Source organism: Crocodylus siamensis, chromosome 9, assembly GCF_052110815.1.
Source record: "Crocodylus siamensis isolate JL-2025a chromosome 9, ASM5211081v1, whole genome shotgun sequence".
Taxonomy (NCBI): Eukaryota; Metazoa; Chordata; order Crocodylia; family Crocodylidae; genus Crocodylus; species Crocodylus siamensis.
In genome coordinates, this window is record NC_143403.1 from 40,531,142 (window position 1) to 40,557,679 (window position 26,538).

The 26,538-nt window shown below is 46.5% G+C and overlaps 1 protein-coding gene across 1 annotated transcript in view; it reads right to left on the reverse strand.

Moving 5' to 3' along the window:
- Positions 1-26,538, reverse strand: part of CFDP1 (chromatin remodeling protein CFDP1) — a 139,498-nt gene that overhangs the window by 106,121 nt on the left and 6,839 nt on the right. The window contains exons 2-4 of the mRNA XM_090063217.1: positions 25,814-25,922; positions 23,667-23,895; positions 20,682-20,797 (exon numbers count right to left, since the gene is read on the reverse strand). Coding sequence (XP_089919343.1) covers positions 20,682-20,797; positions 23,667-23,895; positions 25,814-25,922 — 454 coding nt within the window. The remainder of the gene's footprint in view (positions 1-20,681; positions 20,798-23,666; positions 23,896-25,813; positions 25,923-26,538) is intronic.

Below are 26,538 nucleotides of genomic sequence, written 5' to 3' on the forward strand. Positions count from 1 at the left end.
GAAGGCACAAAACACCCATGGTTAGCCTACGGGTGCCTGAAGACTTGTTTGTGGGCATCAGGTGGAAGGTTTCAAAGAACTAGGCCAGGGTGAAAGGACCCTTTTGAGGCTTTTGATATCATCTCCCACAACATCCTCACTAACAAGCTAAGGAAATACAAAAACTTAAAGTAATGCAAAGCGGATATGTAACTGGTTGAAGCTTCAAGTTCAGTTCTCCAGGGTTCTGTCCTGGATCCAGTATTAACAACTTCATTAATGATTTGGACAATAGGACTGACTGCATGCTTAGGAAATTTGTATATGATAACAAGCTGGGCAGAGTTGCAGATACTCTGGAGGGTAAGGCCAAGATCCAAAATGACTTGGATTGACTGCAGAAATATTGTCTGCAAATCAATGACATGAGAATTAACAAAGACAAGTGCAAAGTCCTGCACTTGGGATGGAATAATACAAATACAGATTGGGGGGGGTGACTGGCTAGGCCGTAGTATTGCAAAGAAGAATTTGGGGGGTTACAATAGACCATAAATGGAATACAAAAAAAAACAGTATGCTCTTTTAAAAAAAAGCCAGTAGCATACTGAGTTGTATTAATAGGAGTGTCACCTGCAAAATCAAGGGAAGTGATTCTTTCCTTCTATTCAGCACTGATGAGGCCTCACTTGGTGTTGTGTGTTCATGTTTGGGACCCACACTTCAAGAGGAATGTGGGCAAATTAGAAGAACACGTTGGGGATCCAGGGGTTCAGGAGGACACTTCAACAAGCCAGGTGATGAGCAGGAACAACCCAGGTAAGTGGCAAGGGCCCAGGCAAGCTTGGGAACAAGAGGGCAGCACAAACACCCATAGGAGGGTCTCAAATGCTCGAAGCATGGGGAATAAGCAGGAGGAACTCGCCCTCCTGCTAGCTAGCAAAAATCCAGACCTGTTTGGGTTTACAGAAACCTAGTGGGATTTCTACCCATGACTGGGCTGTAGACATCAAAGGCTATAGGTTGTATAGACAGGATAAAGTAGGGGGAAAAAAAGGTGGGGTGGGGTGGGGTGTAGTGCTCTATGTTAAAGAGCAGTACATGTCCTCACTGATCAGGATGAGTTCAGAAGAGGGGCAAACTGAGGTGCTCTAGGTAAGAATGCAAGGGGGTCATGGGGAAAGGGGCTTGATAGTGGGTGTCTACTCCAGACCGCCTCACCAGGGGGATGGGATGAACCTGGAATTTTCAGGTCAACTCACGGAGGCTGCAAGGACAAGGGATGTGGTTGTCATGGGTGACCTAAACTACCCAGACATCTGCTGGAAGAATCAGTCAGGAGGGTCTGAACACTGGCATAGTATTTTAGTCTGTATACAGGACCTCCACCTAACCCAGGAGGTATACAATCCCACCAAAGGAAAAGCCTTGCTGGACTTGGTCCTTGCCACAGGCAATGACCTGGTGAAGGATCTGTGGGTGCTTGACTACTTAGGCATTAGTGACCATCGTCTGCTGGAATTTACGATCTGGCGCAGGGAGGTGAAAGCAAGCAGTAAGGCAGAAGTCCTTGACTTCACATGGGCTGACTTCAATGAGCTAAGGAGATTAGTAAGAGAGACACTGGGGACTCAGAACCTCAATGAGATGGGAGTCCAGGATGGGTGGTTGTTCCCTAAGGAGACGATCCTCCGAGCTCAGATGGAGTCAATCCAAATGTGAAACAAAGGGGGCAAGAGTGCTAAAAATTCCCCTTGGCCCAGTAAAGGAAGCAAGAGGCTAATCACCACAGAAGATTACACTTCTGCTGCTTGGGACTGCATGAAGACGGTTAGGAGGCTAAGGCAAAGACGGAGTTAGGGCTGGCAACCAGAATTAAGGATAACAAAAAGTCCTTTTTCAAATACGTAGGAAGTAAGAAGGTACCAGGTAACATACAGCCCCTACACGACAGGCCTGGCAATCTGGTGACTGCAGCAAAGGAAAAAGCTGATCTCTTCAATGAGTTCTTTGCCTCCATATTTCTAAACAGGGAAGGGGACAACTCCTCCACTAGGATTATGGACAGGCTCAGGGGACATAACACTATGCTTAGGGTCAGGGACGATTTAGTTCGGGAACTTCTGGAGGGGCTGGACATGTTTAAAAATCAGCAGGTCCAGATGCACTTCATCCAAGGGTACTGAGGGAATTGGCGGAGGTCACAGCAGGGCACCTGGCATGGCTGTGTGAGCGCTTGTGGTGCTCTGGCCAGGTCCCAGAGGACTTGAAAAGGGCCAATGTGGTCCCCATTTACAAGAAGGGGAGAAAGGAGGACCCAAGTAACTATAGGCCAATTAGTCTCACCTCGGTCTTTGGGAAGACCTTTGAGAAAATTATCAAGGAGAACATCTGTGGGGGCCCAACATGGGAGGTAATGCTCAGGGGCAACCAACATGGGTTCATTGTGGGCAGATCCTGCCTGACTAACCTTGTTTCCTTTTACGACCACGTCACAAAGTCCTTGGATGCGGGTGTTGAGGTGGATGTAGTCTACCTGGGACTTCAAGAAGGCCTTTGACATGCTCATAAAAAAAAAAACCAACTAGGTGACTGAGGCATTGATACCTACAGTCAGATGGGTGGCAAATTGGCTCAATGGTCGCACCCAGAGAGTGGTGGTGGATGCGTCGTTTTCAACCTGGAGGGATGTGGGCAGTGGAGTTCCCCAGGGCTCAGTCCTGTGCTATTCAACATCTTTATCAGTGACTTGGAGGTGGGCATGGAAAGCACACTGTCCAAATTCACTGATGACAAAGATGTGGGGAGAAGTGGGCACACTGGAGGGGAGAGACAGAATCCAACTAGATCTAGACAGGTTACAGAGGTGATCAGATGAGACTAGGATGGAATTCAATGCAGACAAGTGCAAGGTGCTGCATCTAGGGAGGAGGAACCTACAACATACCTATAGGCTGGGGAACTCCCTTCTCAACAACAGTAGCTGAAAGAGATCTTGGAGCCACTGTTGACTCCAGAATGGACGTGAACCGCAAATGTGAGGAAGTGGTCAGTAAGGCTAACTGCACCTTGTTGTGCATCTACAGATGCATCACAAGCAGGTGCAGGGAGGTGATCCTTCCCCACTACGTGGTGCTGGTCAGGCCACAGTGGAGTACTGCATTCAGTTCTGGGCACCTCACTTCAAGAGGGATGTGGCTAGTATTGAGAGGGTCCAGAGGAGGGCCACTCGCATGGTCAGGGGGCAGCATACCAGGCCCTACGAAGATAGGCTAAAGGGCCTGAATCTATTCAGCCTCCACAACAGAAGACAGAGAGGGGATCTGGAATCTATAAACTCACCGGGGGGACCAGCGGAAAATAGGTGAGGCTCTGTTCCCCCAGGCACCACCTGAGATAACAAGGAATAATGGCCACAAATTGACTGAGAGTAGGTTCAGGCTTGATATCAGGAGGCATTACTTTACAGTTAGGGCTGCCAGGCTCTGGAATGGGCTCCCAAGGGAGGTGGTACTCTCCCCTACCTTGTGGGTCTTCAAGAGGAGGTTGGATAGATTTCTGGCTGGGGTATTATAATCCCAGCATTCGTTGCTGCCCAGGGCAGGGGGTCAGACCTGATGATCTCTTCAGGTCCCTTCCAACCCTAGAAACTATGAAACTCCAGCACAGAGCAAAAAAAATATATTAGGGGCTTGGGAGGTAAGACTTATAAAGAAAGGCTGAAAGACCTAGGATTTAGTCTGGAGAAAAGAAGACAGAATGGGGATTTGATGATAACCCCTGGAAGCAGGGAGGGGTAGGCAAAGTGGGTGGCATGACCAGAGACAGGACAGTCTATGCAGAGTTCTCCCCTTAAGGTTTGTTTGACTATTGAGCAACTTTGCTTCTCTCACCTCATCAGTTAAACTGGGTGGGAGGGGCTTCAGGACTTCAGCTACGATGGTGTTCATGGGGTCTGGAGGAGACACTGTGGGCATCTCGGTGGTAGTGGTAATGCCTGCCCCAGAGCCTTGAGAAAGGTGGACTTCCTTATTGGGGCTCACCAGTGTGAGCCACAGGGCTCCTATCCCCTTAAGGTGGTCAGAGGGGGAAGATTCCACTGCCATATCCACCCCCAGGGTAGCTGGGGTCTAGTCTTTGACCTTGGCACCTACAGCAAGTAGAGGTAAATCATAGTTAGTAGAGTTGGTCTCCTCCACCCCAAAAACAGCCTCACTGTCTGTCCTCAGTCCTCCATTGGCTGCTCCTCCCCCAGGACCTGACTCATGCTCAGTCCACCCCTGCTGAGCAGGTACCGGTTCAAAAAAGGGCAGCAATCAGCCACCAATGTCAAATGAAAGGCCCAAGTACAGCTCATTCCCTCCAACATGGAGGAGGTCCCTCTCATACCACCAAAGGGTTAGCCAATTTAGAGGTGAACCCCAGCATCTCGCAAGCTGAACTAGAAAACCCAACTCTTGGGAAAGTCAAGAGGGGGTTCTTGTCCCACCACCATAATCTGGAAGAGGAGGGAGAGCATTAGGCTCTCCCTTCTGTATACGCAAGGGAGGGTGACTGGTTGTGCATGTCATTCTGGAACGCCACCTCTGGCTACACTGTGAGAGACACAGTAGGATGGGGGCAAGTGCTGTGAAAAGTGCTGATGGGGCTGGCACTTGTTAAGGGGGGGGGGCGGCATCTGTCTGACCAAACGAGAGGGGGTGGGGGGCGAGAGCTAGGGAATAAAATCACAGAAACAGACAAATGCAGACTCACACAAGGCAGTGGGGGAAGCATGCTGCTGGCTTGATCAGGCAAACCACAAATACCAGGGAGCAGAGAGGAAAGGAGCACAGGACTTAACACACAAGGGTAGACACAGAAGTGCTGCAGCAGTAGATGATGGTGGAAGGGCCCCCACTAGCAGGGCTGGGGTGCCCTCTAGCTGGAGTGGCAGAGGAAGGAGAGCTCTCGCTCCTGTTCCCTGGCCCAGCCAGCCATCAGTGCCTGCAGGGGGAAGTGATGGCACATGACTTTGGCCTAGATGGACCATTGGTACGGCACTTATGTTCTTACAGTGTTCCAGGCATCTCCCTGGGAAAGGCAATTAGACATAAACACCCTTTACATAAACTTTTATGCACAGATAGCTTCCTGATACTTTACAGAAAAATATCCTCAGTCCACTGCTCTTCATATGGATGTCAACAGCAGTAGATGAGATGCTGCACTTAAGTCTTTCCAGGTGGTCAGTCATGTGACATTTTGAAATGCAAATAAGGAGGAGGAAGAAGGCATGAATTGGATCAGAAAGGTTCAAGCTTGAGGCATGCTCTGCAATTATCAGGAAAAGATCTTTTCATACTAAAATTGAGGAGCTAAGGAACAGCAGCATGTCAGAATTATGGTGTCATCAGACTACTGCCATAAGCTACACATGGCATTGCCCTCTTGAACTCACTTTACTGTTTGGTTGCTGGCTTTGAAAACTTGTTGATACAAGAGGTTGCTTTCAGCAATATAAAGTAACATACTCTTCACAACTTGTAGAATTATACGAAAACTGCTTCCTCAGTCCCCAATTTTCGTTTCTTAAAGAATTTCATTTCTCTTGCAGCCTGCTTAGACACCCCCATGCTGAGTTGCTTTTTTTATGCTTCCCTGGCCAAAACGACTTGCTGTAGGATGTATAGTGTAGAGCTCTTGTCCTTCAGTGGCTCCTTCTCTGCAGAGAAGGGCAAATCTCCCAAGCTATCACATATTTCTCTTTATAACTGTATTTACAGGGACATGGGGAGATAAGTACTGCCATAGATGGATAACTTGTTCAGGAAGGGTCAGCAGCAGGAAAAAAAAAAAAAGAGGTGTTGACCTTTATGTAAAAGGTGATGTACACATGTATGACACTTTGTAGGCCTGTTGAAAGCCTCTGGGTAAGTCAGAAGGAGAGCAGCAGAGGGGCGGGATGTCATGATGGGCATCTGCTACAAGGGACCAAACAAGGAGGAAGTGGTGGACAAGACCTTCTTTAAACACTTGACAGAAGCTTCCAAATCACAGGATTTGGTTCTTGCAGGGGACTTTAAATTTTCAGGATATCTGCTGGGAGGAGAACACAGCAGCGCACAAGCAGTTCAGCAAATTTCTGAAGGGTGTGGGGATAACGTTTTGATACAGACGGCAGAGGCGCCAACCAGAGGGAAGTACTTCTAGACTTACTGCTTACAAACAATACAGAATTTGAGAATATGGAGAAGGTGGAAGGTAACTTGAATGAAAGTGACCACAAAATGATAGAAGTTCAAGATCTCAAAGGGGAGGAAGGAAGAAGAGCAACAGGGTAAGGACAATGGGCTTCAGAGAAGCAAACTTTAAAAACTGAGGGACATGGTAGGCAGGATCCCCTGGGAGGAAACTGAGTGGACAAGGAGTCCAGAAGAGCTGGATGTAGTTTAAGGAAGCTTCTTAAGGGCACAAGGGAAAGCTATCCCTATGTGACAGATAAATGGGAAATGCAACAGGAGACCAGCCAGGCTAAACAGAAATCCCTTCAATGAGTTGAAACTTAAAAAGGAAGCCTACACAAAAAAGGAAACTTGGTCATACTACTAAAGAAGAGCACAAGAGTACTGCACAGGCAAGTAGAGAGAAAATTAGGTAGGCTAATTATGAGATGAATCTGGCAAGGGCCATTAAAAGGCAATAAAATGGATTCTACACCAATGTCAAAAGTAAGAACAGGAGCAGAGAAACTATGGGTCCCTTACAGAATGTGGAAGGCAATCTAGTTATAGATGATGCAAAGGAGGCTTACATATTTAATATCCTCTTTACTCTGGTTTTCACAAATAGGAACAGTTACCAGACAACAAGTGCAGTTGGTAGCAAAGATAGGAAAGATGACAAACAGCCAAGAATAATGGCAGAATAGATTAGGGATTACTTAGAGAAGGAAGATGCTCTCAAGTCAGCAGGGCTGGATGGGATGCACCCTAGGGTACTGAAGGAAATCGGCTAAAGGTAATTTTGGAGCCATTATCTACCCCTCTTTCTGGGAACTCCTGGAGGTCAGGTGAGGGCCTGGATGCCTGGAAAAAGGACAAATACAGTACCCATCATTCATTATGAAAGGGAAGGAGGAGGAACTTGGGAACTACAGATCCATCAGCCTGACCTTAATACCTGGAGAGATCATGGAGTACATCCACAAAGAATCTACTGTGAAGAGCAAGAACAAGAACAAGTTGATCAAGAACAGCCAGCAAGGATTCACCAATAGCAAGTCATGCCTAACCAATTTCATTTCCTTCAGCGATACGATTTCAACTGCATCCATTCCTGTGGATGGGGGGAAAAAAAGCAGTGGATGTTGATATACTTTGATATACCAAGAATTCTGACAGGGTCTCTCATAACATTTTCATTAACAAACCAAGAAATACAGAGTAGATGAAAGTACTGCAAGATGGATAAAAACCTGGTTAGGGATCATTATGCTCAATAAGTAGCCATTAATAGCTTAGTGTCTAGTTGAGAGGAGGTAACCAAATGGGGTTCCCCAGGGGTCTGTCCTAAGTTCAATATTGTTCTTAGGCAGCAAGACTTATGAGGAAAGGCTGAAAGAGTTAGGGTTAGTCTGGAGAAGAGAATACTGAGGGAGGATTTGATAACAGTCTTCAAATACCTGAAGAGCAGTTACAGAGAGGATGGAGATGGGCTTTTCTCTGTGGCCATACAGGACAGAACTACGAGCAATGGCCTCAAGCTGTAGCAGGGAAAGTTTAGGTTGGAGATTAGGAGGAACCTTCTGACTAAAAGGGTGGTTGAGCATTAGAACAGGCTACCTAGAGAAGTTGTGTAATTTCTATCCCTGGAGTGCAAGTTTGAAGGCAACAAACTAGGGGGAGTAGTAGATACGCTGCAGGGTAGGGCTATGACTCAGAGTGACTTAGACAAACTGGAGGATTGGACCAAGAAAAAAAAAAAAAAATCTCATGAGGTTCAACAAAGAGAAGTGCAAAGTCCTGCACTTAGGACACAATAGTACAGGCTGGGGGGTCACTGGCTGGGCAACAGCTCTGCAGAAAAGGACCTGAGGAATACAGTGGACAATAAACTGAACATAAGCCAGCAATGTGCCATTGTTGCCAAGAAAGCAATGTCATACTGGCTGCAATGATAGGTGTGTTGCCTGTAGGTCAAGGGAAGTGACTGTTGAGGTTACATCTGGAGAACTGTGTTCAGTTTTGGGCAAATGGGAGACAGTCCAGCAGAGGGCAACAAAAAATGATGAGAGGGCTGAAGGTCGAGTCATGACTTATGAAGAAAGAGTGGGGGAACTGAACATATTTAGTCTACAGAAGAGGAGACTGAGAGGGGACTTAATAGCAGCCTTCAACTACCTGAAGGTGGGGTTTGAAAGAGGATGGAGCTAGACTGCTCAGTGGTGGCAGATGACAGAACAAAGAGCAAGGGTCTCAAGCTGCAGCAAGGGATGTTTAGGTTAGATATTAGGAAGAATTTTCTCACTAGGAGGGCAGTAAGATGCTGGAACAGGTTATCCAGAGAGGTAGTAAAAACTCCATCTTTGGAAGATCTCAAAACCCAGCTAGACAAAGCTTTGGCTGGGTTGATCTAGTTGGGGATGGTCCTGCTTTGAGCAGGGGTTGGACTAGATGATCTCCTAAGGTCTCTTCCAACCCTAATTTTCTGTGATTCTATGAAGCCAGGAAAGGAGAAAGTGTTCAGGCTACAGTTTTGCTAGCTTTGCTAGATGACTTTAAAAAAAATCTGTTCAAACACTCTTCCACACATGAAATATTGGTGCTCATAACTAAACTGACATGGGAAGTTTGTCTATTAATCAAAATCCTTCTTTAAACTATTCAAGTATTAAGCCTAGACCTCAGTGCATGGTATGTACATCTGCAATGTTGTTGCAGATGCACACCCCTCGGATTTCTGAGGCATGCGGCACTAGCTTCTCATCGCTCTAGTTGGGCAGTATGCTGAAAACCAGAATCATGTATAATATCAGGGAATAAAGATTCCTTCTGTAAAGAAGTAGGAATGTGATTCTGCGTTGTTGCATTTGACTCCAATATTGAAGGTGTCAGCATGTGCTTCATATTAGCATCCTGCAGCACTACTGATTAAACTATTCTTATCCAATTGGCCAGTAGGATTTCAACTGCATTGTGTGTGGGTGTGATATATGTACAAATACCAAGATTTCAAGCATGATATAAACACCTTAGCACCCTGAAAAATTAGAAACAAGTAGTATGACCAAACAGAGCACAGACTGAGTGTCTGGACCACCACATTCTATCTGTGATTCTGTTGTAAAAGTTTATATGAACCTGGGAAAGCATTCTTCTCTTCCCAGAAGGTAGACAATATCACCAAGTGAGCGAACAGGGGCAAGAAACAGGAAGAAGTTTGCAAGCAATTTGCAGGTCAGTTTGTTGCCCCTCTCTTTGAAAGGGAGCCTTTAAGCTTGGTGAGAAGAAGCAGGGGAAAAAAAAACATTTCAGCATCAAGAAACAGTAAACAGGCCAGCTTACAGGTGAATTTGCTAGGAAAGGTCTGCTTGGAAGAAGTCCAGCAAGAGAGAAGTAGTGGATTAAGAGACCAAGGGAAATGGCTGAAGGACAGCACAAGGCCACAACTACTTCCACTACCTCTTCTTGCACCTGTGAGCTATCTGTCCAGGCAGGACCACTCACCACTGAAGCTTCCATCCAGATCCTGCTTTGGCACTGTGGAGACTATGGCTTTCAGGTTCCTTCCAACAATAGCATGCCTGCGATGTGACCAGTGCCTCCTGGTGGTGTCCTTCAGGCAGCAGGCAAGAGCTACAGGAGGAAGTGGCAAGGCTCCAAAGTATCCTCCAGCACGGGGACTTCATCAATTCATGCTTCATAGACATTAGGGCTGGAAGGGACCTTGTAAGATCAGGGGCATGAAGTCAGCTGGGGTCAAAGGATCCCAGCAAGATATACATCCAAATGTTTCTTGAAAGTATCCAGAGTAGGTGCTTGCACCACTTCTGGGGGGAGTTTGTTCCAGGCCTTGGGGGCTTGAACAATAAAGAAGTTTTTCCTTATGTCCAGCCTAAAACAGTCTTGCAGGAGTTTGTGACCATTGGACCCTGTGAACAGGTGTTCCTCCAGATTCTGATGTACACCCCGTATGTATTTATTAGGCTGCCACCAAGTCATCCAAGCCTGCCCTTCTCCAGGCTGAAGAGTCCCATGGCTTGCAGCCTCTCTTCATAAGAGTGTGGAGGAAGGATGGTCAAACGCAGCGCTACAGAAGGGAGAGGACATGGACTCCCAGGAAGGTGGAAGCTTGTGACCTCTGGCAGCAAACTAAGGCATCTGCACCTGCAGCAGTCTGCCTGGAGAACAGATATGGAGCCCTAGCAACATTGTACTGGGGGAGGAGAACAAGCCAGGACTCCCTAAGGCAGGAAAGATCGAGACCGCTCCCACCAAGAAGTGACAGGTGGTGGTGGTTGGAGACTCCCTTCTGCGGCAGACAGAGGCATCCATCTGCCAACCTGACAGGTTGTCTCAGGAGGTCTGCTGCTTGCCCAGAGCCTGCATCCGTGATGTCACATTAGGATTAACGAGACTCAAACAGCTCTGACTACTACCCCAAGCTGCTGCTCACCCATGTGGGCACAATGAAACTGCCAGGGGAGACCCTGACCAGATCAAATGACTAAAGGACATGGGATGCAAGGGTGAAGGTGGTATTCTCCTCGATCCTTCTGGTCAAGGAGAAGGGCTGGACAGGAGCAGGTGTATTCTGTAGATGGCTGCATGGCTACACAGATGGTGTTGCCAGCAGGGCTTTGGCTTCTTTGACCACGGAATGACGTTCCAAGGAGTATTGCTAAAAAGAGACAGGATCCACCAGATGTGAAGATGCTATTCCCTCAGATAAACTCACTAACCTAGTGAGATGGCTTTAAGCTAGATTTGCTGGGAGACAGCAGGACCTAACAGGGAACTCTTCATTAAACTAAATCACAAAAGAGAAGCTTATACATGGAAACTTGGGCAAGCAAATAGCAAGGTGTGCAAGAGTATTGCCCGGGCATTCAGGGATGAAGTCAGGACAGCCAAAGTGCAATTGGAGTTGCAGCTAGCAAGGGATGCAAAGGGTAACAAGAAGGGTTCCTACAAGTGTGTCAGTAACAAGAGGAAGGTAAGGGGAAGTGCGGGTCCCTTACTGAATGGGGGATGCAACCTAGTCAAGGATGCAGAAAAGGCTGAAGTACTTAATGCCTTTTTCACCTCAGTCTTTACAGGCAAGGTCAGCTCTCAGTACTGCACCAGGCAGCACAATCTGGGGAGAAAGAGAGCAGCCAAAAGCGGCAAAAGAACAGATTAGGGACTATTTAGAAAAGTAGAACATATACAAGTCCATGGGGCTGGATGGGATGCACCAGAGGGTGCTGAGGGAGCTGACTGATGTGACTGCAGAGCCACTGGCCATCATCTTTGAAAACTCATGGCAATTGGGAGAGGTCCCAGATGACTGGAGAAGGGCAAACATAGTGCCCATGTTTAAGAAAGAGAAAAAGGAGGATCCAGGAAACTACAGATGGGTCAGCCTCACCTCAGTCCCTGAAGAAATTATGAAGCACATCCTCAAGGAATCCATTTCTAAGCACTTGGAGAAGAAAAAGGTGATTAGGAACAGTCAGCATGGATTTACCAGGGGCAAGTCATGCCTGACCAATCTGATTGCCTTCTATGATGAGATGACTGGCTCTGTGGATGCAGGGAGAATGGCAGATGTGATATACCTTGACTTTGGCAAAGCTTTTGATCTGGTTTCCCACAATATTCTCACAGGCAAGCTAAGAAAGTATGGACTGGATGAATGAACAGCAAGGTGGAGAGGGAAAAAAAAAAAAATGGCTAGAGCATTGGGCTCAGAGGGTAGCAATTAATGGGTTGATGTCTGGTTGGCAGCTGGTATCAAATAGAGTGCCCCTGGGTTTGGTCCTGGGGCCAGTTTTGTTCAGCATCTTCATCTACAGTCTGGAAGATGGCACAGAGAGCGCACCCTCAGCAAGTCTGCAGATGACACAAAGGTGGGGGGAGCAGTAGATACACTGGAGGGCAGGGCTAGGATTCAGAGTGACCTAGACAAACTACAGGATAGGGCCAAAAAAGAATGTCATGTGGTTCAACAAGGAAGTGCTAAGTCCTGCACTTAGAACAGAACAATAACATGCATTGGTACAGGCTGGAGGCTGATGGGCTGTCCAGCAGCTCTACAGAAAAAGGGCCAGGGGATTACAGTGGACATTAAAAGGTAAATGAGCCAACAGTGCGCTGCTGTTGCCAAGAAGGCTAATGGCATACTGGGCTGCATTGGTAGGAGTATTGCCAGCAGATTGAGGGAAGTGATCTTTCCCCCGTATTAGCATTGATGAGGCCACATCTGGAGTACTGTGCTCAGTTTTGGGCCCCCCACTACAATTTGGGTCAAATTGGAGAGTCCAGTCGAGGGCAACCAAAACTGGTGAGAGGGCTGAAAGATGCAAGTCATGACTTATGAAGAAAAACTAAGGGAACTAGCCTTATTTAGTCTAGAGAAGAGAAGACTGACGGGATTCAATAGCAGCTTTCAGCTACCCAAAGGGGGGTTCAAAAGACAAAGGAGAGAGACTGTTCTCAGTGGTGGCAGATGATGCAACAAGGAACAATGGTCTCAAGCTGCAAGGGAAGTTAGATTAGGTTTGATTTTAATAAAAAACTCTCTTACCAGTAGGGTAGTAAAACACTCGAACAGGTTACCCAGAGAGGTTGTGGAATCTCCATCCTCAGAGGTTTAAGACCTGGGTAGACAAAGTCTTGGCTGGGATGATTTAGTTGGGGATGGTCCTGCTTTGGGCACAGGGTTGGATTAGATGACTTCCTGAGGTCCCTTCCAACCCTAATTTTCTATGATGCTGTGCTATATATATAAAAAAAGCACAGAGTTATTGTAAAGCTGACGCATTACCATCTGTAAAGACAGAAGCTTTTCACAATACATACAAGATTTCTACTAGTCCAAAATTCCAGCCCTATTGAGAAAAAGGGACAAGTAACTTGACTGGTTTATTGTCCTTTCATTCTTTCCTCATACAATGACATCTCCAGTAGCTAATCTCTTTCCCTCTCCTTGGTTAGATGAGACTGTTGCTGAGTTGCTGTAGCCTGCCTGCCCCCTGCTGGGGAACTAAAAACCACATATTTTATATTTAATTTGCAACAACTAATCCATTTTTAAGGGGCAGAGACTTTTCGTTTGCGCACACACACTGGTTTTTGCATCCTGACATAATTATTTTAACAAGTTCATAATGTAGCCAGGGGTCATGCAAGCTTCACCAACATGAGAGCTGCTCCAAAGCTCCTCAGTACCAACTTAATACATTTCTAATATGTCAATTTCTGTGATATTTAAGGATTCTTATAGCTGTAAAAACACCAAAACCAACCGACCAAACCAAAAAAGTACTTCAGTCCCCATGTGCCCCTGCACTGAGCCCAGTGAATGTCCAGAAGAGTCATCTCAGTAGTTTGACCTGGCTCCCCCAACATTCGTATAAGTCAGGCACATCAGCAGCACTTTTTTAGAGCTTTTATCTAAAAGCTGATTAAATCAGCTTTTAGATAAAAGCACCAAAATCCCCAATGAAGCATGCATGCCATCTATATAGAAGCTGTGGAGCCAGGCTGAACTAATGCGCTGCCTCTTTCTGTAAAGCGTAGTTTTGGTTTTTTGGGGGGGGGGGGGGGAGGGGGGGAGGAGGGGAGTGGGGTTTCACATCTGTCAGCAGCCTAAATGCTTAAAATATGGAGGAAAAGGCCTTCTAATTGTCCTGCTAGATGCTTTGCTATATCTTTTTTGCAAAGCAACTAAATGTTACAGGATGGGGGGAAGGCAACAGTTCTTAATTGAGGAAGTCCCATACAAAGATAAGAGTTGATTCTTTGACGGCTGGTATTTGGGCAGGTATCATATAGAAATGGTCCAAAGCCAACAGACTCACTAAGGAAGTTGAAGTATTTACTACACTAAGAAGTATTTACTACATTCTAAGATGTGGTTTCCCCTCCCCATTTAACATGGTGGGGAGGAGCCCCTGGTCTTAAAATCAAGTACAACGGCAGTGGTGGGGAGGGGAGCAGACAGGGAGAAGCAGGTGGCTGCTGTGGTTTGGGCTCCAACCTCTATACCCCACCGTATCCCAGTCCCCCATGCAGCCTCTGTTCCCCCACTTGTCCCTCTCACCCCACATTTACCCTTGCTTTGTGCTGGCAGGCTCTGCTCACACTGTAACCCTAGGCACCGAGAATAGCCCCAGCTTGGTCTGGGGCACCCGTGCACAGGGGCTGGGCTGGGGCCATGCTCTGTGCCGCAGCCTAGAATGGGGAAAGAGCTTACCAGTGCAAAGCAAAGGTGGGTTGGAAGTGGGGGAGCAGAGGTGGGGGAGTGGGGAGGAGACCCAAGGTTGGGGTGGGGGTTAGGGGCAGGCACAAGTTGCTTCACCTCCTCATACCATCTGTCCTCCACTCTCTACTTCTCTGCAGCAGTAGGGACAATGAATTAAAGACAACTCCCTGGCTATTAGATTCTATACATGAAAAATTATAACAAATGTATAAGCCTTCCATGGAAAGAATCTAATTGGGGGGGGGAGGAGAAGAGTAGTTATGTTTAATTCAGGGTCAGCTTAGATTTGAGTAAGCACAATACTTACCATATTAGCTCAGTTTACAAAATCTGTGGAAAGGCTGTTTGTGTACAACTAACGTAGCATTCCAGAGGCACAGGGTGGCACAGAGTCACTCTGTTAAAGGCAATATTTTGGCAGCTTTACTCCAAGACATGGATAAGAAGTATGCATTAAAACGCACAGTCCCTGTCATCCCCACCTCCTGCAGGGGATCTGGCAGGACACAGAGCTGGCAGGGATCTGTCCACCTGATTCTCCCCAAAGACACACAGCACTCTGTCAAGTAAGATCTTAGCCCAGGGGCAGGCAATTATTTTGGCTGGAGGGCCACTTCACAAATTTTGGTGAGCCATTTGGTAACTCCACCCCTTGACAGCTGCCCCACCCTCCAGTCACTATCTTGTGGCCAGAAGTCCTGCTCCCTAAACCCTACCCCTTGGCCACCAGAAGTCCCTCCCTTTACCCCTGGAAATACTCCTTTTGTGAGGGGGTAGTATGGCTTTGGAACTGGAAGTTGCACTCTGTCACATGGTCTATGTCAGGAGTAGGCAACTTTTCTGGCTGGAGTGCCAAAATCCCCACAACGTCTACCTTGTAAGGCACTGGAGTGCTGGCATGGCAAAAAACGGGGGCAGGGGGTACATGGCAGGATGCATTGAATATTAATACAGTTCATAATCATAAACATTTGTTTTATGGTAAATATCAGGTTTTCTAAAAATTCTAAACTTGATGACCATGAATAAAACTTCAGAGAGGCAGACAGGCAGGCAGGCAGGCAGGCAGGCAGGCAGGCAGGCAGGCAGGCAGGCAGGCAGGCAGGCAGGCAGGCAGGCAGGCAGGCAGGCAGGCAGGCAGGCAGGCAGGCAGGCAGGCAGGCAGGCAGGCAGACAGACAGACAGACAGACAGACAGACAGACAGACAGACAGACAGACAGACAGACAGACAGACAGACAGACAGACAGACAGGCAGGCAGGCAGGCAGGCAGGCAGGCAGGCAGGCAGGCAGGCAGGCAGGCAGGCAGGCAGGCAGACAGACAGACATGGGGAGAAACAAGCATAGGGGGAAGCACCGCAGGTAGACTGGCCTGCCCAGGCCCTTGGGAAGGTGGCAGCTGAAGGAGTGGTGGGGGCAGGAGGGGAGTGGGGGCTGTCTCAGAGCTTTGCAGATTGGGCCACAGCTGGGCCCCCAGTGGCACCCAAAGCTGAGCCTGGCTTGGCCCACACAGCTGTGGGGGATGGGGCACAACTGCCCTGCCTATGAGAGGATGCTGCCTGACAAGGGAAAGATACTGGGCCTGGGGGGCTCCCGGCTCAGCCTCTGTGCACACTGGGCACAGCGCAAGTGGGGCGGGAGTCCCCCAGGCTACAGCCCCCCAGGCTACAGCAGGAGCCCACAGGGCTCTGGGAACAGCTGTGGAAAGCTGCACACTTACCTCTGCCAGCCCAGCCCATTCGGTCCCAAGCAGTACACAGCTCAGCCACTGCCTCTCCTCACTGGTGCCGACTCGGCAGGGCCTGCTGCATTCCAAGCAGCACACAGGGAAGCAGCAACTGGGCCGGCTTTGCTGCATGCCGCTCAGGACAGGACGGGATGAGACAGGCCCAGCCAGCTCAGCACCAGCGAGGAGCAGCAGCTGAGCCATGTGCCACTTCCTAACATGCTGCATGGCACAGGCTCAGCTACAGCTTTGCCTCTCTGGTGCCAGCCTGTTCCAAATGGTACAGGGAAGCGGAACACGGCTGCTTTTCCTCGCTAGTGCTGACCTGGCTGGGCCCATTCTGACCTGAGCGGCAGGCAGCAAAGCCTCTGCTTCCCTGCGTGATGCTCAGAATGCGACAGGCCCGGCTGAGTTGGCACTGGAGAGCAGAAGCAGCGGCTGAGCCGCATGCCACTTGGGACCGGCCAGCAGAGGTAAAATAGAAGCTGCAGCTTTGCTGCATGCCTCTCAGGCCCGGCCAGGCAGGCACTGGGGAAGGGAAGCCACAGCCAAGCTGGTCCCGAGCAGCATGTGACTCAGCTGCTGCTTCTTGCCGGTGCCAACCCAGCTGGGCCTGTCTCCTCCTGAGCAGCACGCAGCAAAGCCAGCCCAGCCACTGCTTTGCCGCACGCCATTCAGGACACCATGGGCCAGGTTGGCATTGGCCAGAAGCAGCAGCCGAGTGGCACATGTCCCCCCTCCACCCCCCAGGCCACAGACCCCCTCCCCACTACTCCAGGGGCAGTAAAAGCTGCTACAGGTTTTCCAAGGAACCTGGCATTCCATCAGGGACCAACAATCCTCCTCTATTTGTTCAAGGGAGAAGGGGGCAGGGGAGTTGTGGGGGAAAGTAGACTAGGTATCTCTGACCAGCAAGATTGCTAATACTGTAGCAAAACCCCCAGTTTCTTTTTTTCTCCTCTCCTTTTAAAATGCATTCCCTCCCCTTCCCCAACCATTTCTGACTTTTTCTCTCCCTCTCTGTTCCCTATTAGATAAGTATGAGTGAGCTAAGACATAGGAGAAGCTTCAGCATTTTATTTTGGTAGCGAGTTGTTTTGGGTTTTTTCCTCCTCCTTTATATTGTATAATGATGTTTATCTTGATTTTTACTGTTCTATGTTACTGTCTTACTGATACTACATGATTTAGGCCTACATATGTAAGTCAGCATAAGTCATGTCAAGTTTCCATTTTATTCATCAAGTCTCCATCTTTTCCCCAAGCCCTGTTGTGTAACCCATGACTCACCCCTACCCCTCCTATGTAACTTGGTTCCCGGATGAATGGGGATGAATGAGGGTGCTTGAGAGTCAATGACAGTAGGTCTAAAAATGGCTCCCTCTGAATGACCATCAACACCAATACCTGGACCAACAACCCCACCCTTGGACCCACCCTCAGCATTCAAGAAACAAAAGATGAAGTAACCTACCATTGTGCTAAGGCTGCACATGCTCAGTAAGAACACCTGGAGCCCTCTGGAACAGGACTGATATTGCCTGGACAGGCCCTCCCTATAGGAGATCATAGGTAGTCTGCCCCATAAAAAGGGGTAGTGAAAATTAACTCCTGAAGATGCCCTCTCCATCTGGACCAGTACCATGCCACACCACCTATCCACCCAGAGGCCCTGCCAGCAACCCCCCTCTGGACAACACCTGCTGACAAGAACCGCTTTGCATCTTGGATAGGTAGCTATCACCCCCGACCCCCTCTTCAACCAAGGACTTGGACTTTGTTTCTCTTCCCTACCTGGACTCCAACACTTCCACTGAGTCTCTTTCTCCTGCTGCCATCACGCGTGCGTACCAATAACTCGGAATGGGGCTGTGTAATGTGTTGTCTGTTCAATAAAACTGTTATTTGGACCCCTGAGTTGTGTTTTGCTTTACTACGGTTCCAGCCCTGCGCCAATCTCTGCTCCTCACCCCCCAGCTTCTCTTATGTCTCCCTCTCCTGCTTCTGGCTCACCGCCACCTCTGACACTTGTCCTGAGCTCCTCTCTACCTGCAAACCCCGTTTCTTCACCACTGTCTTATCCCCACTGCCTTTTCGCCAGATCTCTGCCACTGTTATTGCCTTGTCCCCACTGCCTTTTCCCCTGAGCTTCCAGGTTTCTGCCTCAGTTTCTTTCCTGGCTGTCTCCTCCTTGTCATGGGGCTTTTCCCCTTGCACTAGTGACCTCTAGTAACCCTGGGACCACTTGACCTTAAGTAACCCCAAGCCTCAGCCCAGCTTCTCTAGTCCTCCAGTTCTAATCCTGGTTCTGGCAACTTTCACTCCCTACACTTTATCTCTCTCACCTTAACCTGTCCCCAAGTATCCCAGGTACCCCAAGCGCACACATACATATCATACCATCCAAGTTAGGAATGTGTGCGTGTCCATGCACATGCATGCATACACACATAAACAATGAGATAGAGAGAGAGATCTATATCATTGTGTGCATGATGTACAAATTAGCGATCTGTGTATGTATACTAACTGTACAGGTATGGACAACTGATTTTTGTCCAACTTTTGGGATGTACAGTGTGTGTGACTGAATTGGTTATGGGTATGCATGTGCCTAGGCTGGTTTGGGTGTGTGTGCGCATGCAATTGTGTCACACCCTCCTAACAGCACAATATTAAGATCCTGAGAGTTGGCCTGGCCCCCACAAGGCAACAATGCCACAGATAAAAGAAGTCGAAGAGGTTGCACAGTAGAGTGGGAGCCTATGTGCCCATCACCCCATTCTCACATCCCCATGACTGCAATAGCAGTATTTCCCCCTACATAAAATACCTTTTCCTGCTTTGTCCCCCACAACAGCACAGGATTCAGGGCTGGGTACAGCCAAAAAAAAAAAAAAAAAAAAAAATCTGCGTGGATTCCAAGGAGACACTGGCAAGAGCCCAGGATGGGGCATCTACCTTTCCCTGGTTCAAAAACCAGCACACCCCCATAGGAGCCTGCCTTTCCCTGCCTGCAGCACTATGTTCCCCTTGCCTGACTCCTACCAAGCCAGCTTGCCCAGGACTCTCTCAGGCACTTTCTTGTGACATTTCCAAAGTACAGCCCACCTTGCTTCCCCCAGCAGCTTAGGCCCAGCCCAGCAGCGGGGCACACTTAAAAGGATCTTGCAGCTCTGATTTACTTATAAACCTAATATCAACTTTCCTCTCTCAAAAGATAATTCTAATCCATCACATTTCATTTAAAAAAAAAAAAAATCATGCCTCTCACTCACTCAGTTTGTGTCTGGTATGTATTCCAAGACTTGCTGACAAGACGACTATATATCTGCTCCTTTCCCAGACCTAAAAAAGGGCACTTCGTGCCTAAAGAATTTTCTAACATCTCCAAATTATTCAATTTGTCCAATAAAAGGTATCCCCCACACTCAAAATACCATTTGCTTCTGGGATGTGAAGGAGTCCAAGCAATAGGCCACTCCTTGCTAACTAAAGGCTTTTAAGACATGAGTGCTCAGTGCCTCAGATCACACAGTCAATTCAACACTGACTTGCAAATACCCCAGCCCAAGGTCTCATGTCAGTTTTCATAGAATCATAGAAGTTGGGTCGGAAGGGACCTTGTAGATCTTCAAGTCCGACCCCCTGCCTGGGCGGGAGAAAAGACTGGACTCAGATGAGTCCAGCCAGGTAGTCATCAAGCCTCTTCTTAAAGATCCCCAGGGTAGGAGCCAGCACTACTTCCCTAGGAAGTTGGTTCCAACTCCTAGCCACCCTAACTGTGAAGTAGTTCTTGCGGATGTCTAATCTAAACCTACTCTCTAATAATCTGTGTCTATTGTTCCTTGTCATTTCAGGGGGCGCTAGGGGAAACAGTGTCTCCCCCACACCCTTCTGGTCCCCCCTAGTGAGTTTATAGACAGTCACTATGTCCCCCCTCAGCCTTCTCTTGTGAAGGCTGAACAGGTTTAGGTCCCACAGTCTTTTATTGTAGGGGTCTGCCCTGTTGTCCCCAGATCATGCGGGTGGCCCTCCTCTGGACCCTTTCAATGATGTCCACAACCCTCCTGAAATGGGGCGCACAGAACTGGACACAGTACTCCAGCTGTGGCCTGACCAGTGACACAGAGGGGGAGGATCACCTCCCTAGCTTTACTTGAGATGCATCTGTGGATGCACGACAAGGTCCGGTTAGCCCTGCCAACTGTGACCTCGCATTGTCGGCCCAATTTCATCCTGGAGTCAATAAAGACAGCTTTGAGCTGAAATAGGATGCTATTAACCCACTGTTTCCCCTCTGAAGGACTCACAAGGTCCCATACCCCATATGAATTACAAGAGAACTGCAGTAGAATTTGCATTCAAAGAGTTGATTATGTTGAATACCAGAACTGTAATGATATGCTGAAACATGCACATCTGGCTTGGCTTTGCTCTGTGCTAAAGATCCGGCCTTTCAGCACAAAATGTTAGGGGTTCTATCAACTCCAGGTATGACTATCTGGAGCTCAGGGCAAGCACTCACCTGACCTCTTCACCTGCAAAATCAAACACTTCGGTGATTGTCACTTTTTCAATATCTTTCTGCTCCTCTGGCTCTCCTACTTCTTTTAGGGACTTGTTCAAATTCTTCTCTACAGTCTGAGAAACAAAGAAATCAAAGATGGTTAATCAGGACGAGAGACCAAATACTTATCTCAAGTGGCTAATGGACAGTTACATACATCAAGTACATCTGAAATGTATGGCTCAGATCCTGGCTTGTCATGATCCAAAACAAGTCACACTCAACAACAAAACACCGTGCCTCAACTATTAGATTCAAACTCTCCATATAGCTTCCAACCCCTCTTTGCAAAACAAAGATCAGAACGTTAGACCTGTCTGCTCATATGAAACAAGTGGAATTCAAGTGCTTTTATTGAAAGACTGAGTGTAAAAACTAGCACTAACACTGCACTCAGGTTCAGAATTTAAGCAAGCAGGAGTCTGGAAATTCCAAGTCTTTTACCCCCAAATTAGGCTCAGCTGCCCTATAAATCTGACTGTACAGATTAAGCAGGACTATAACGTTACTAGTTTTTAACCAGTAAAATAAGATGGTTAGCCTAATTTTTTTTTAATACAACCATTAAGAAGTTAAATACTCATCAGGAAAGTCCCAGTCTTATGTTAATCCTAGTTTTAACATTTGATTTCCTTAGTTTTCATACTATTGCTTTTCTTTTAAGAAAAAACAAAATCTCCAATTTGCTAGTGAATAGGCACATGAAGTCAGTTTTTGGTCAAGCTGCTGTTCTTCTAAGTTGTTGTTGCTCTTGATGGATTGTGGTAAGCATGAATGAAGACTGCAAAATTAATTATGCATATATGTTTCAAAGCAGAAACTTAAACTTGCTTGCAATTTATTCTACATGTTCCACACACTTTCAAACAAACATATCTACAAAATCCAAAGCTAATGCTTTCCAAAGACACTACAACTCATTAAAGATAAACTCCATGTAAAGTCTGAACTGTTGAAGTCAGGTTTTTGTTTTTTTTGTTTTTTGTTTTTTTTATAGTAACATGCCTGTATTTCTTTAACCGCTTAAAAAAATTCTAGATATAAATAGATTTATTCCATAGTAAAAATGAATGGACCAATAGAAGTCACTCTACTCTGGGGAAAGCTACTCCTCAAAGCAAGTAACTACACAAGAAAAGGTATTGGTGGTACATTTGCTCTCCTAATCTATTTTAATTTTAACCCAGGTATTTATTTAATTCAGTGATACTCAACCATGGTTCCATGACACCTTAGGGTGCTATATGATCTTATAAAGCAGTGGAGGCCAACCTTGTTGACAACCATGCCACAAATAAGCCCCATACCCTCCTCAAGTGCCACTACAACCCCCTTTCCCTACCTGATCTGCTGCTCTGCTTCCTGCTCAGTGCAGAAAGCAGAGCAGCAAATTGGGTAGGGAGCACAATCTGCCAGCGTGCTGCCTGTCCCCTCCCCAAATTGCTGTGCGCACCACAGAGGCTGCCCATGCCACTTGCAGCACCTGTATCCCAGGTTGACCACTCCTGCTTTAAAGGGTGCCATGGGGTGCTGCTCAATACTAGCACTGTTAGATGTGCAAACATCTACACAATTCACAAAAATAAACCCAGAGCTTTCAAACTGTGAAATCCATAGTGTCAAAAACATTATGACCTGCAGTGCTCTGAGTTCTTTGAACACACAACTCGCTTGCTCTATTATTTTTCCCTGGTCAAAATAAATAAATGAAAGCTAAGAGCTGGCATTTTCTGAGGGGTTCCTCGTGTTTAAAAATGCTGAGAACCGCTAATTTAAGCCAAACCAGCTCCCTCCCATCTAGTGGCCAGATGTTATAATAGCATGCACTTTGTGCAGGCAGCTTGAGAAAAGCTGGCCTTCTGTTTGCTTCTTACCACTTAGAAAGTTTATTATGGAGTAAAACCTGAAGTATAATAGTCCACAGTAATTGCACCACATTCACATCTGACTGACCAAGTACAAAAGACACAAGACCAATGACCTAAATATATTCCATCACGTATGCAGATAAAGTTGGTTGGGTCTAAGACTACCAAACAGATCTGCAGCTACAAAGTAGAATACATTAAAAAGACAATACAGTGAAGACAGTCAGCAGAGAAAGGAGAGAAATTAAATTCCATCATTATGTGACAGTCTAAACATAGGGTCTCTTTAGGACACCTGGAAGTAAAGCACGAGGTGAGCAAGTTACAAAGGACAAACAAACAATATTCCTTTTTATAAAATGTTTGTGACAAAGTGGAACAAATACTGTAAAAGAGGGACTTAGGTAAGTTACATCTGCCACCAACAAGTGGAGAGAAAGTCATCGTCCATAGCATTTACCCAGAAGCAGACTAGCCACTGTAGCTTGCAATTCCACCATATCCCTCCTTTCCAAATTGGAAAAGATCTTCCCATCCTGCCACCATAATTGGCCAGGACCTTGCCACCCTTTGCCAGTACAAGATGATAAAAGCATCAGTTATGCCAAAGCCAGCGAGGAGAGGAGGCATGATGTCACCAGAGCTCAAGAAACAGGTCTTGTACCTTCTATACCCTTTAGGGGTAAGTGTCTAATTGCATAACTTAGAAATGTCAAATAGAGCTGCTTCTTATATAGTACAAATGCCAAATAAAAAAGGGGCTAATAAGGCATCACAAGACATTGCTTCTAGTTCCTGCTGAACAGGTTAGAAAAACACAATGATAGACCATGGTCACCTTTACACACAAGTGTCACGACTTTCCAGATAGAAGGGTCTGGCTTTACATTGGGGCTGGCACCAGGGCTCTTTCCCATATCTGGGATATGAAGGGTAGAAGGAATCCATTGTTTACTGTTTGAGTCACCACTCAATAGTAGCTGAACTAGTCATTCTTGTATCTGTATTTTTACTCTCTGGATTCTTTGCCACACTCCATCAATAAAGAGCTGCCCAGACCAGGTGTCTTCATTACCTTGCAAGTCTGTGGACTGGTCACCTGAGAAGCAGCCAGGGTTTTAGGTTTCTGTCCCACATCACTGAGGAAACTGGCCCAAAGAGCATCCTCTTTCTTCTTCTCTTCCTCTTCTGATCTGTCTCCTTCCACCTGCCTTAGACTATCCACCTCTTCCTTCTCACCTTGTTGAGCCTTTGCCTCCTCAGAGTCCCCTGGCTCTAACAAGAGGCCTCCTTTCTTCCTTTTCCTGGGAACAGATGCCAACAGAAATGCTGAGATGCAGTAAAGCCCCAGCCATTAAATCACGAATGTGGGTGAAGTTATAAAATATTTTATATTTATCAACTGTAAGATTTGAACTGGAAGGCTTCAACTAACCTTAAAACTGAACCATTTGGCTGGAATCAACTACGCCACTAGAAAGTGTAGGGGTAATATTCTGACAATCTATTTAAATGACCACTGCAAGAGGTAGTGCAGATGGACAATTTTGGTGAAGTAGCTGGTAAAGTTCTACAGCAAGGGTGTCAAACATCCAGAATGCACGTGGCTTGCACAGCCAGGTTTCCTGGGCTGTGGGGCTTGTACAAGGGCCAAGATGAGCGCGGGCAGGGCTCACTGACAAAAATCAGGGACAGAGCCCCACTGGGATGCACACTGGCAACAGTTGCAGTAACTCCCATCACTGCAACCACATCCAGCCCACAAGGTGACCCATAGTCTAGATCTGGCCCATGGGGTAGGATGAGTTTGACACCTTTAAATCAAGAGACTGAAGCTGCAAGGATAGATTAGTTTAACTACAAATTATTTAAATTGCCAAGTGTAACGATAGTTCAAAGAGGCAAGCAGTAAAGTGATTAAAACTAATTTCATGACCTTGTTTTGACCTTGTCTTTTTTACATGTCTTTAAAAGATAAATTTTCATTAGTTGCTAACCATTCAAAATGCTAATTTGCAACTACATATATGGCCATCATACTAACCTGGGTGTTTCTCTCTGCTAAACAGGATACATATTATATAAATACATGCATCTCAGCAAATATGTAGCTTGAAGGTTTTTTCCTCTCAGATTCTTAATTTTTGCATTTATGTTCCAAATGCATCAATAACATGTTTCCTATTTAAAAGTTTGGGTTTTTTTACTTATAAGTTGCATCATGCTGCATTTGGCTAGAAACAGGAATGCAATTAAAAAAAAAGAGACATTAAAAACACCATTTTAAAAAATTATTTTATTAGTTAAATGAAGCTACCTCAAAACAAGCTAGATACACATGGAAAAAGAGTTTATCTGCATAATGATTTGAGCTTAAAACTAACTGATTTATTAAACAAAGGAAGTATGCTCTCCATTTAGCTAAGTAAACTAATTGTTTTTGGCCACTGCGTCCGTCAGGATGTTAGCATTAATAGACTCCTCCTCGCACCAGGTTCTCACTCCTACGTTGGAAGAGAAAGGGAAAAAAAAAAAATAAAGCGCTTCCCTGACTTTTCAGCTTTAATCACTGACCTCAACTAGCTGAATAAACTGAAGTGAAGAAAAGGTTCTCTGCACTTGCACAAAAGGGTGCGCTGTCAAAAGCTGGTTAGGCACTTCACTAGACTATGGGTCCAGCTGATTAGACAGTGACCGACAGCCACCTGTTCAGTTAGTTGGATTTACTTGAAAAACCTTGGCAGCATACATACACCTTGATTTTCTCTCATTTAATGTAATGATCCCAACAGATTATTATTTTTTTAGCATTAAACACAGGTGGCCCTACCTTTAATTTTAACATACCAAGATTATTTTTTTTAAAAGAAAACCTATTTTAAAACTTTTGTTTTCTTGTGCCCCACTTGAAAGTCAGCAACTTATTGGTTTTTATACCTGGCTACAACACCAATACTCAGCAGGCCCCTGGGAAGGCTAGTTGGACAGTCTCAAAGCTCTGTTAGCAGAATGAAACTAGTTTTCTCTTTCACGCTATTCTTGTAAGTTTTTCACTTTTCATAATACCATTATAATACAGAAATAAAAGTTAACTTCTGTTGTTTTTGTATAACTGGGCCAAGAAGGCAGGCTTATTGCAGCTGGACACACTGGTTTCTCAGACAAGCCACCTATATTCCCTGTAGGATACCCCAAACAAAGGAGGGCTGATTCAGCATTTACCTGCATGCAATACTTTTGGAACCTTTTTTCCTTTTCCTTTTGTTCAAATTTTCTTCATCTTCATCTTCCTTTACCAATTCACTCACATCATCTTCACTGTACTCGTCACCTGAAACCAAACACCATAGGACACTATGACGGCACCCAGGAAACAAGGGGGAAAAAGTTAAATTCTACACTTTCCAAGGAAAAAAAAATGGTTTCAAAAGATTCAGGAGAACCACTAGCACCTGGAACATCCAACTCTTCCACTGGAACATTTCCTCAAACCTACCCGCAAAAAGCCTGCTGTTAAAATAAGCTGTTGGTATTGTATTCAAAAGCTACAAGCAAGTTTTATTAGCAGTCGAACTTCAAATGGAAGAACTGGTTTCCATCATCCCACCTGGCTGAGATGCACATCAACTACATCTTGGAAACCGTGGGTTTTCCCTTGCAACCTGTCAGAATTCCAGCCTGCAAGGGGCTGCTTGCCCCTCACCCCCCACCACACCCTTCCCCACACACTGCGGGACCTGAGGCAGGGGTCAGGAGGGAGGAGCACTGGTTCAGGACTGGCCATTGATGTTTACAAATGGGTCCTGGTATAAAAAAGGTTGAGAACCAGTGGCTAAGAAGGTGCTGCCATAATAGACACCAATTTGCTGATGCACAGGGACTCTGGCACACCTTGCAGTTTCCCCACATGCCTTCATTTTCTGCAGAATCCAAGCTTGCAATTTTCA